At 33.2% G+C, this 13,333-nt stretch overlaps 1 protein-coding gene across 1 annotated transcript in view; it reads right to left on the bottom strand.

Annotated features, from left to right (window-relative positions):
- C4H6orf118 (chromosome 4 C6orf118 homolog) overlaps positions 1-13,333 on the bottom strand; it is a 73,614-nt gene that overhangs the window by 22,697 nt on the left and 37,584 nt on the right. Inside the window, exons 7-8 of the mRNA XM_051998084.1 lie at positions 7,013-7,071; positions 558-739 (exon numbers count right to left, since the gene is read on the bottom strand). Coding sequence (XP_051854044.1) covers positions 558-739; positions 7,013-7,071 — 241 coding nt within the window. The remainder of the gene's footprint in view (positions 1-557; positions 740-7,012; positions 7,072-13,333) is intronic.

Genomic DNA, 13,333 nt, shown 5'->3' on the forward strand with positions numbered 1-13,333 from the left:
AGATATTATCTCATTTAATCTCTGTGACAACAATTTGAAATAGGTGTTATTATCATCCTTATTTTGCAGTTATGGAAACTGAAGCAAACAAAAAACAAGTAATTTGCCCACTATCATACAATAAGTAATTTTCATGGGCTGAAGTCAAATGCAATTCTTCCTAACTCAGACCTAGCACCTTATCCACTTTTCTACCCACTGGCTGAAAAGGGCAGTTAGGAGTAAAGTGGTTTGGAAAGGAAAAGTGTTAAACATATGGAAACTTTGATCTCATCCTTATCATAATTACCAAATAATATACTTTTTTAAGTCTCACTGTGCATGATGTTATGGCTGATTTTATTCAAATATAAATCAACTCTGTCAAGTAAGAAATAGATGAAAAGAAAAATTTCTATAACAAAATTATTATCTATACTGGTTTAAAAAGAAAAGAAAAGAAAAGAAAAAAACAATTCTTAAATGCAGCAAGATCCTATTGGAATGGGCTTCATATAATTGCCCTTGCTCAATAAGAGATCATTTTTAAAAAAAAATCTAACAAGGAAATGGCATACCTCTATGCTTTTAATGCTGCTTTCAATAATGTTTGCAATTCCCATATGAGTCATATTATTCTTGATGTATTTCTCAAGAGCATAGATTTCATCCCATTTACTAAGAATTTTGCGTCTCTTTTCTTCAATCCTTTCAGCCAAATCAGGTAACTCTTCTTCAGTCTTTTCACTTTCAGATGACTCTGAAAATATGAAGAATTTACCTTATAGTGGTCTGTCTTAAAACTGTATTTACTTTGAGCTTTAAAGTAATGTTCAGGGATGACCCCAAGATTTTTGAGAGCTAGTAATAAATCAGAAAGCAAACAGAATTCCATATTTGGAAGAGGTTAGTTTCTAAAGGCATCATGCAAGTCAACAATTGTGTATAGTCAAAAGTCATCCTTTAAAATCCAACAAATTGACTATAATGTATATACGGTAAGATATCTTTAAATGTATCTGAAAAAGGTTTGAGTCACTTTTAAAGGAAAACAATTTAAAGGAAGACAAATAGATCTGAGATGATTATCAAAGTGGGGGAAATGTACATAAATTTTATTTTACACAATGCCCAAGAGTCAAGAACCAGGATTTCTATCCAAATAACAGAAAATCAAAAGAAATATAGCAGGGATCTTCTAGATTACCTAGATGCTAGAAGACTAATTAAAGTCATCTGTCTCGATACTTTCTCTGGAAAATTACGTAAGCATAAACTGTGGATAGAAAGAAGGGTAGATTCTAGAATGACAGATATGCTCAAGAAAGTTAGATTGAGGGAACAGAAATTTCATTTTTTCATTCTAATTTCAAGGAATATGTTCCCTGAGTGGAATGCCTGTCCAGATTATTTAAAATGCTCTGTATATGTGTGTGTGTTTTCTTGTTGAGCTCTGTAGGTGAATTCTTTATAATGTGTGTGATAGGATGTGCCATGGTATTTGATTCTGAGAGTAATAATTGCTAAGGAGCTATTTAACTCAAAGTGTTCCCTAACGGTAAAGTACCAGAATACCTAATTGGAATGGGGGAGGTATGGTCCTTTGAGAAGGGAAAAATTACTCCCTTTTCAGATGAGAAACAATCATTGGAGATTGAAATAACTGACTTGTAGACAGCGCAGCTTTGATCTTTAATCTTTTGTCAAATTATTTCAAAAGAAAAAGAAGAATTTGAAGAGAAGGAAGCTAAAATCTTCTGAGAAATTACTTCAGCAATTCGGTGAAGCTCAGAGGAGAAAACAAGCATAGAACAAACTCTAAGATATGAAGGTGGTTTCAGGATGTTATCTGTATCTAAAGACAGTATTCAAGGCCTTCCACAAGATGATACCTCTCAACCAGTTGGTCCCATCTTATCTCATACTAATCTTCTTTGTGTACTCTCTACTCTTCATCTAATTTCCTCCTAAATCAGGGGTTCTTTATCTGAAGTCCATGAATCTTGTTAAAAAAAATTTTTTTGAGGGGGAGGGATGAACTGTATTTCAATATGGCTGATTTTCTTTGTAATTTATTATATAGTTCCAGAAGTGAATGCAAGGGATAATGTTGTAAAAAATTACCCTGGCATGAGTTCTATCAATAAAAAGTTATTTTAAAAAAAATTATTATATAGTTCCTTTTAAAAACACTGTGAGGAATCCATAATCTTTTAGCAAAGGGGTCTATGACTATTTTGTGATAGTTCTCTGGCATAAGGGAGTCTCTCCTAAGAGGACAAAGAAATTTATTGCCAGAAATCGCAAAAAGGCAAAAGGAAAGAAAGAGAGAGAGGAAAAATGAACAGGATATACAATTGAGAATGTATAGCCTGGCATAAAGTATAATTCACATAAGGGCAGCATTGCATCAAAGAGCATATACCCACATTCACCCTCTCTCTTTTTCTCTCTCTCTTTATCTCTCTCTCTCTCTCTCTCTCTCTCTCTCTCTCTCTCTCTCTCTCTCTCTCTGTCTCTCTCTCCCTGTCTATTTGAATGTCAAGGGCCCGGGCAAAACTTTATTTTTAAAGTTTAGTATCAGGGAGAAAAATAAGTTGGTGGTAAACAAAATATTATTTGGGGAGTTGGCATATCAGAGAAAAAAACATGATGATGGTAGACAAAATATTACTTTGGGGAGGCACTAACCCTCAAAAAGATGATTGCTATATATTTCCAGAAATATGTTTTATAAGCTACATCTCCCTTAATGGGAGAGTGCCATGGTGATTTCAAGAACTGGTCCAGCTGTTTTAGAAAGCAACTTTTAACTATATATAAAAATTTACTAAACTGAGTACACCCATTGACCCAAAAATACTAGTATTAGGTATAACTCTTCAAGAGATAGGACATATGGAACATATGACATAGGAAAACAATCTATATGTTAAAAAGCTATTAATAGGTTATATTTTTTGTTTTAACTAAGAACCAGAAACAGAGGATGCACAGAAATAGCTTGTTGTTCAGTCACTCAGTAGTGTCTGACTCTGTGTCATCCCATGGACCATAACATACTAACTTCCATCTTTCACTATCATGTGTAATTTGTCCAAGTTTATGTGTAAATATTAACTAAATAACATCCCTTATGAATATAAAGTAGAAATGATGAAAAGATTTAAGGATTAGATCTGTTAGAAAAAGTGACTGAAGAACTATGGACAGAAGTGTCCAATATTGTATAGGAGACAAAAACAAAATCATTTCAAAGAAAAGAAAGAGCAAAAAAGCAAAGTGGCTGTTTGGTGAGGACAAATAGCTGAGGAAAAAAAGTAAAGGAGGAAAGAAAAAAAAAAAAGATATACCAACTGAATACAGAATTCCAGAGAATAGCAAGGATAGATATTTTCATAAATGAAATGGAAAAAAAAATGATAGAATGGAAAAAAAAAACCACAGGAAATCTATTCAAGAAAATTAAAGATATCAAGGCAACCCTTCATGTAAAAATGGGCATATTTTTAATAAAAGGCAAAAATGGTAGGAACCTAACAGAAGTAGAAGAAATTAAGAAGAATTGGCAAGAATATACAGAAGAACTATATAAGGGAAACATAAACATCCCTAATAATTATTACAGCATCGTTAATGATCTAGAGGCAAACATCCTGGAGAATGAAGTTAAGTGGGCCTTAAGAAATATGGCTTACAATAAAGCTAGTAGAAATGATGGAACTCCAGATGAGTTATTTAAAATTCTAAAAGATGATCTATTAAAGTGCCACATTCAATATGTCAATAAATCTGGGAAACTCAACAGTGGTCATGGGATTAGAAAAGATCACTTTACTTCTCAGTCTTAAAGAAATGCAATGCTAAGGAATGTTTAAATTACTGAGCAATTGTCTTCATTTCACATATAAGTAAGATTATGCTTAAATTTCTATAAACTAGGCTTCAACAATATGCAAACCAAAAAATACAAGAAGAGCAGGATGGTTGTTAAAGGTATAGAGGAAGGGTCCACATTGCCGACATTCATTGGATTATGAAGAATATGAGGAATAAGGAAAAACAAGTACTACTTTCTTCAAATTAAGTCTGAATTTTGCTCATTATCTAAGGTACAGTCAGCTCCAAATGTGATTTAACTTACTACATTAACATACTACAGAGCTTTCCTACATTTGGCTGCAAAGTATATAATTAATCTGATTTCAATATTAAATGTCCATGTATAGAGTTGCCTTTTGGATTATGGAAAAAGAACATTTGAGTTATCTTGACAAAACTGAATTCGTCTCTTCTCTACTTCATTTTGTACTCCAAGGTCAAAGTAACCTGTTATATTCTATACTTTACTATTCCAGTCCCCTACAATGACTGACATCTTTTTTTTGGTGTTATTTCTAGAAGCTGTTTTAGGTCTTCATGCGTAATGGGCTGAAGCTGAGCAAATGCACTGAGGTCGGGCACTTGAGGCTAATTAGCAATTGGACAATACTCTATTAACATATGCTTGGAGAAAGAATGGCCCCACCTACTCCCAGTGCAAATTGGATGTATTGTATAGGAGATAGTGAAGAAGATTTGGTGGGTGGGGTGAGAGAGGCAGAGGACTGTGACCAGTATTCGGATCATGACTGCTCTCACTTCATATTGCCATTTTCCCCTTAACCTCCACAAAGAATAAAGATCAAGGATTCTCCCTTAACCTGAATTCCTGCCTCCAGCTGATTTTAAAATGCGTGGTCATCACATTCATGGAACTAATCAATTTTGGCCTCTTGAGCATCGGTGCTTGAAGCATAGACCTGTACTATGATGCTTAGTGGTTTTTACCTTGCATTCAAACAGATATCATTCTTTTATTTTTTGAGATTATATTCAGTACTGCTTTCCTCAATTTTTTATTGACTATGAGGGCTACTCCATTTCTTCTAAAGGATCCTTGCTCATAATAGTACATGTAATGTTCACCTGAATTAAATTCACCTATTCCCACACGTTTACATTCACTGATAGCCAATATGTCAGTGTTCATTCTTTCTACATCTTATTGGATTAGATCCAGCTTATTTTGGTCCATAGATCTGACATTCTAGGTTCCTATATACTATTGATTTTTACAGCTTTGTACTTTCCTTTGGTTACCGTCACATCTGTAACTGAGCTTCCTTTTAGCTTTGTCCAAGCTGCTTCATTCTTTCTGGAACTACTTGTAGTTGTTCTTTGTTCCATGGTCATATATTTTATCATTTTAATACTGTCCATGCAGTTTTATTTATTTATTTGCTTATTTTACTGAGGCAATTGGGGTTAAGTGACTTGCCCAGGGTTACACAGCTAAGACGTGTTAAATGTCTGAGGTCAAATTTGAACCCAGGTCCTATTGACTTCAGAGCTGGTGCTCTATCCACTAGCTGCCCCTCCATGGGATTTTGTTGGCAAACATACTGAAGTATGTTTCACTTCCTTCCCTACTAGACAACCTTTTATCAGAATTCTCTACTGTGACCTGTCCATCTTGGGTAACCCTTCAAAGCATAGATCATAATTTCACCGAGTTATACAAGATTCTTCACTATGAGAAGGCAATGATCTAGGAGGGCACATAAAGGGGCACATAAATTGAGGAAATGGCTAAATATGTTATGGAACATAAAAACGATAGTACTTTGCACCTAGAGACATGAAAAGAATAAAGTTATAATTACATAGGAAAAGGACTAGGAAAACAAATGATTAAAGGATTGTGATATTTAAAAGAAAAATAACCTTGAAAAACTTAAGAATTTTGGGTGACTGGAAAGACAGTAATGCTTCTGACAAAAGTTAAGTCTGAGAGAAGAGAAGGTTTCAGGATCAAAATAATGAGTTTTTGTTTGGGAAGTGATGAATTTAAGATGCTAATAAGTCATCTAGTTGGCAATAAATGACTGAAGTTTCAGAGACTATGCTGTATGGATAGATAGATGGATAGATAGAAAGATAGACTGATTAATCTAGGATTCATCCACATAGAGTTGATTAAATGACCACAATTAAGTTGATGAGATTACCCCCATGAGATAGTATAAAGGTAAAAAAAAAAGGAAGGGATGCAGAATAAAGCTCAGGGAACAACTATGGTTAAAGGGCATAACATACATAAGGAACATGCAGAGGAAACTGAAAAGAAGCAATTAAATAGATAAAAGTTGAAAGAGATTTGTTATACAACACGACAGAGGAGAACATAATCATGAGGTAAAGGTGAGCAAAAAAAAAGCACAAGAAGGATGAAAAAGGCTCTTGGATTTGATGATTAAGAGATTACTAGTAACTTTAAAGCAGGTAGTTTCAGATGAACAATGAAGCTGAAAACAAGAATGTAGAGTAAATAGAAATGTAAGAAAAAAAGATGAAATATGGATTGTAAGAAATTAGCACCAAACGGGAAAAGAGATATATAAAATGATTGCTAGTTGCAATGAAAATTTTAAAATGAAAAACTTTAAAAATGAAGGAGACATGACGTTTTCTGTGAGCAATTGGGGAATCCATTCTGTAACTTGTATCAGTGATTCATTCTGATTTGATTAGATGGTACAGTGGATAGAGTACTGGGCCTAGAGTCAGGAAGACCTGAATTCAGATACAATATAAGATATTAGTTATGTGCCCCTGGGAATGTCATGTAAGCTCTCCCTGCCTCGGTTTATTCAACTATAAAATATTGTAAAAGCAATAGCATCTGTTTTCCAGGGTTGTTGAAAGGATAAAAATAATAATTAGAAGAGTGCCTTATACATAGGAAGTGATTAATTAAAGCATCTTTTTTTTCTTCCTATTCAAATAATTAAAAACTTTCATAGGGCTTTAAGATTTAGTAGTATGTCTAAAGTTGTTTGTTTTTTTGTTTTTTTTGGGGGGAGGGCATGTGTGTATACACATATACATACATACATATGTACATACATACACATATACATACACATATCTATGTGTGTGTTTACTCTTAGTCCCAGGAAAATGGCAATAGATCAATCATTCAATTACTTGCCTGGTGTAGCACAAGGAGTGTGACCAAGAAACTCTTCTAATTTCAATTCAGTTCGGAGTCTGTAAGTACAGAAAAGAAAAGAGTGAATAACAATTTGCATCATTATTATCCCACTCTATATTTTGCATCCTAATAGCCAAAATATAACAAGAAATATTTTTAATAGCTACTGCTTTTAACTTTTCAAAAGTAAACTGGCAATTTGGCTCCTATGCTAAAATAATAAAATTTTAAAATTAAAAATAAGTTTGACATTAATAATGAAGAGAATAAATCATTGAAAAACATAACCAAGTATAATTTCACTATTTAAAGAGATAATCTTCTAAAGTAAGAACAATTAATTTCCTTTCATTTTCAGCTCATCAATATAGTAAGCAAAAGATGATAGGAAAATATAATGATGAAAGTTGGAGGGGATGTGGGGAAACTAGGTCACTAATACATTGTTGGTGGAACTGTGGGTGGATCCAACCATTCTGGAGAACAATTTGGAACTATGCTCAAAAAGTTATCAAACTGTGTCTACCCTTTGATCCAGCAGTGCTACTACTGGGCTTATATCCCAAAGAAATCTTAAAGGAGGGAAAAGGACCTGTATGTGCCAAAGTGTTTGTGGCAGCCCTCTTTGTAGTGGCCAGAAACTGGAAACTAAGTGGATGCCCATCAATTGGAGAATGACTGAATAAATTGTGGTATATGAATGTATTGGAATATTATTGATTGGTAAGAAATGACCAGAAGGATGATTTCAGAGAAGCCTTCATCAGTGATGAAGAGAGCCATCTACACCCAGAGAGAGGACTGTGGGAACTGAATGAGAATCACAACATAACATTCTCACTCTTTATTGTTGTTTGCTTGCATTTTGTTTTTTTACTCATTTACTTTTCTTTTTGACCTGATTTTTCTTGTGCAGCAAAAGAATTATATAAATATGTTCACACATATTGCATTTAACATATAGTTTAAGAAATGTAACACCAATTGGATTTTTTGCTATCTAGGAGAGGGGATGGGGAAAGGAGGGGAAAATCTGAAACATAAGACTATGCAAGGGTCAATGTTGAAAAACCATCTGTACATGTTTTGAAAATAAAAAGCTTTTGGGGCAGCTAGGTGGCGCAGTGGATAGAGCACCAACCCTGAAGTCAGGAGGACCTGAGTTCAAATCTGGTTCAGACACTGTCTAGCTGTGTGACCCTGGGCAAGTCACTTAACCCCAATTGCCTCAGCAAAAAAAAAAAAGAAAAGAAAAGAAAAAGCTTTTAAAATATGTAGTAAGCAAATAGCTGCTTAAGGAAATAAAGTTAAACAATATTTAAAGCTAAATAATATTTCACAGGAAAAAAGAAAATAAGATTCTGGCTCCAGTTTTCATACACCTAACAAGGGGGTGTATGAAAACTGGAGCCAGAATCTTATTTTCTTTTTTCCTGGTTCCTGGTTCATAGTATGTTTGGAGTCTTGGAAATATTCAAAAAATGGCTTTAGATTTAAAAGGAAGGTGGAAGGAGAAAATTGCAATTAGATATACATCAAGAGAGTAATTAAAATATAGGAAGAGTTGTGGCAAAAACTCAGAAGTAGCAAAAACCAAATTCTTTGAAAGTGCTCATACCCAGCTCTTTTTGTAATGATAAAGAATTGGAAATTGAGGTGATGTCCATCAATTGGGGAATGGCTAAACAAGTCATGGTATATAATAATAATGGAAAATCATTGTGCCATAAGAAATGACAAGCAAAATGATTTCAGAAAAATTTGGAAAGGCATGAAATGTTGCAAAGTGAAGTGAGCAGAACCAGTAAAACATTGTGCACAGTAAGAGCAGTATTGTACAATAATTAACTGTGAATGACGTAGCTATTCTCAATAATAAAATAATCCAAGATAATTCAAAAGGACTCATCATGAAAAATACTATCCACTTCCAGAGAAAGAACTGACAAGTCTGAATATAGATTGAACCATGCAACTTTTTACTTAATTTTTTTATGCATTGTTTTTGGTCTGTGTTTTCTTTCACAATATGAGTAATATGAAATATGTTTTGCATGATTGCAACCTACGTCAAATTGATTGCCATCTTAGAGAAGGATAAGGGAAAGGAAGAAGAGAAATAATTTGAAATAAAAAATGTTTTAAATAAATGTTCAAAATTGTTTTATGTGTAACTGAAGAAATAAAATATGATTTTTAAGAAGAAAATGCTGAGAGACTCCATGGTCTCAGATCCTCACAAAAATGCACAATAGACAGGTGGTAAGGAAGAAGAACTATAGATCATAATGCAAGGACATCAATTTGGCCTTGTCACTGGGACTTGGTTAGATAAGATTGATGACTTGAATATGACTCTAATGGAGAATAACTGATTTTTTCTTTTTTTTTCTTTTTTTTAATATAAAACAATAGTATAGCTATAAGTGGAAATAGATGCTCTTGTCATGTGACAAAATCCATGAAACAGAAAAAGAAAGCATGATGGACAGAATGATCAATGAAGAAAGAAGCAGAAGAATTATTATCATTAGAGTAAACTAACAGACCACCCTGACAGAGAACAGAAATAGATGAAGAGTTTAGGAAAGAAACCACAAGTCTGACAAAAAAAAAAAAAAGTACAATATAGTAGTGAAGGGAGACTCTCATCTCTTATTAATCTATTCTTCCCAAAATTTGCCTTGTTATAAATATGAATTTATCTTTCAAACAGCAATGAAATTAATAAGGAAGATACTTGTTTTCTGTTTCAGATTCTCTCAAATAAGAAAGAACTTGTTGCTAGATTTGAAATAATTAATAACATTCTCAGGGAAAAAAGTGACTATTACTTCTTAGAATAAATGCTTTTTGAAAGAAGGAAGGAGTTAACAAATAAGAAGAAATTTTGCAGTAGTCTGACACATGTTGCATCTGAAAAGAATAGATTTTAAATGGTTCAGAGAATTATTAGAATTCCATGGACTAAATTCTTGCAAAGGAAATAACCCTAGGAGGAATAGAAAATTCTCAAAAATGAAATTTTGAAATCACAAAGAAAAATACTTCTAATGAAAAGGAGGAAATGGTAATTGCCTAAAGAGATCAAAGTGATTACATGAGGAATGCATCATCCAACTTTGATTTTGTAATAATAGCAAATGAAAGCAAGGGAAAGGAAAAGAGGGTAAAAAGAAAGATGTGGCTAGTCCTATAAAAATAATTTCACAAACACAGTATCATTATTGAATGTGTATCCCAAAAAGATCATAAAAGAGGGGAAAGAATCCACATATGTATATATGTTTGTAGCAGCTCTTTTTATGGTAGCAAGGAATTAGAAATTGGATGCCCATAAATTGGAAAATGGCTGATTAAATTATGGCATATGACTGTAATGTAATATTATTGTTCCATAAGGAATGATAAGCAGACAGATTTCAGAAAAACCTGGAAAGACTTACATGAATTGATACTGAGTGCAGTGAGGAGAACCAGGAAAACTTTACACACAGTAACAGCAAGAAATGTGTGATGATCAGTGATGACTCTGATAGACTTAGCTCTTCTCAGCAATACATAGATTCAACACAATTCCAATAGAATTGGATAGAAAAAGCCATTTACATCCAGATAGAGAAATATGGAGACCAAATATACATCAAAACATATATTTTCACCTCGTTTGTTTGTTTTTTTCATGGTTTTTGCCTTTTGTTTTGGCTATTCTTTCACAACATGACTAATGTGAAAATATTTTTAAATGATTGCACATATATAACCTTTATCAGATTGTTTGCTTTCTTGAGGGAAGGGAGTGAAGGGAAAGACAAATAAAAAAGAATTAGAACTCAAAATAGTACAAAAATGAATGTTGAAAGCTATCTTTATATGTAATTGAAAAAATCTATTAAGTAAAAAACAAAAACAAAAACAAAACAAAAAAATCATAGTTTCAGGAATTCTTAAGCTCAGAATGAGCAATGGCCTATAAGGAAAGAGAAAAGAAGAGGATTAAATAATAGTTTGTAGACCAGCAGGATGATTTCAGAGAGGCCTGGAGAGACTTACATGAACTGATGCTAAGTGAAATGAGCAGAACCAGAAGATCATTATACATGGTAACAACAAGACTATAAGACAATCAGTTCTGACAGACATGGCTCTCTTCAACGTTGAGATGATTCAAACCAGTTCCACTTGCTCACTGATGAAGAGAGCCATCTACATCCAGAGAGAGGACTGTGAGAACTGAGTGTGGTGCACAACATAATTTGTTGTTTGCTTGCATTTTATTTTGCTTCTCTCACTCTTTTTTTTTTTTTTTTTTTTTACTGGTTTGATTTGATTTTTTTTGTGTGACACAATAATTGTGTGTATATATACATATATTGAATTTAACATATATTTCTACCATGTTTAACATATTTTGGATTGCTTGCCATCTAGGGAAGGGGGTGGGAAGAAGGAGGGTAAAATTGGAACACAAGGTTTTGCAAGGGTTAATGTTGAAAATTATCCATGCATATGTTTTGAAAAATAAAACTCTTTAATAAAGAAAAAAAAGAATAAAATAAAAAAAGAATGGTTTGTCCCTGCAGTAGATTAAACAATGATGTATGACAACGGAGAAATCAAAGCTCCTAAATATCGTTTTTGCTTCTCTTTTTCTCTGCCAATAAGAAATTTGACTAGAAGGCAGATATTAGATTGGCTAATAAGAAATGGATTGTGAGGGTAAGAAAGGATCATCAAGAAAATCATGATTTGCCATCAAATCAGCTGTATATTAATTAATCCATCAATCAATAAGCATTGATATTAAGCAACTACTATGTGTCAAGCACTATGCTAGGTATCAGAAATAAAAATGTAAGAAATGAAACAGGAATTTGCATCTTCTAAGATAAACTCTATCCTACAATTCTGTGATTAAAAAACAAAACAAAACAACAACAAAAACGAAAATGATGCCTGAAACAATTCCAAAGAGTATTGCAGGATTGAAGAATAGCATATGTTTCCCTGTTTTGTAAAGGAAGAGTCACAATCTTTAAGAAAGAAAACTTGACTTCATTTCCTGGCAAAATTCTAGCATCTGTTATTAAAGGTGTTATTAGGTTGGTGAATGTTTAATAAAGACATGGCTCCCAAAGAAATGAGATAGTTTCATCAAGGACAGGTTATGCTACACTAATCTCATTTCCTTTTTTCATAGGTTATAATTAAACTAACAGACCAGGAAAATGCTACTGATGATAACTCTATTCTTTTGAAAAAAAATTAGAAAGAGACGTGGACTAGACAATAGTATTGTTAGATGGAATTAGAACTAGTTGAGCAGCCTGACTCAAAGAATTATGACAAATAGTTTGATGTGGATATACAAGAAGGTCCTGAGTGATGTACTCAGGTAATCTGCATTCATCCCAGTGTTGTTTAATCTTTCTATTAATGCCTTGGATAAATATGTAGATGGCTATGATTTTTCAGATTTTCAGATAACATAAAGCAAGCATGGAGAGCACTGATTAATAATTATTCTGACAGCTTTAAACACTAGAACATATCTAATCAGATTAAATTTAACATGCATATGTGTATATATATTCTTAAATTTTGTTTCAAAAACTGAAGTGATGCTATTGATCAGAGAAATGCAAAGTAAGACAACTCTGAAATACCACTACATATCTCTCAGATTGGCTAAGATGACAGGAAAGGACAAGGACAAATGTTGGAGCGAATGTGGAAAAACTAGAATACTAATACATTGTTGGAATTGTGATGAATCCAGCCATTCTGGAGAGCAGTTTGGAACTATGCTCAAAGGGTTATCAACATGTGCATACCCTTTGATCCAGCAGTGTTTCTACTGGGCTTGTATCCTAAAAAGATCTTAAAGGAAGGAAAGGAATCCACATGTGCAAAAATGTCTATGGCAGTTCTTTTTGTAGTGGCAAGAAACTGGAAACTGAGTGGAAGCCTATCAATTGGACAATAATTGAATAAGTTATGGTATTTGAATATTATGGAATATTATTGTTCTGTAAGAAATGATCAGTAGAATAATTTCAGAGAGGCCTGGAGAGACTTCCATGAACTGATGCTGAGTGAAGTGAATAGAACCAGGAAATCATTATCCATGGCAACAAGATTATATGATGATCAATTCTGATGGACGTGGCTCTTTTCAACAACAAAGTGATTAGAGCCAGTTCAATGATCTTATGATGAAGAGACCTATCTATACCCAGAGAGATGATTGTGGGAACTGAGTGTGAATTACAACATAGTATTTTAACTTTTTGTTGTTGTTTGCTTGTTTTTTTTTCT

This window comes from Antechinus flavipes, chromosome 4 (assembly GCF_016432865.1).
Source record: "Antechinus flavipes isolate AdamAnt ecotype Samford, QLD, Australia chromosome 4, AdamAnt_v2, whole genome shotgun sequence".
NCBI classification, from domain to species: Eukaryota; Metazoa; Chordata; class Mammalia; order Dasyuromorphia; family Dasyuridae; genus Antechinus; species Antechinus flavipes.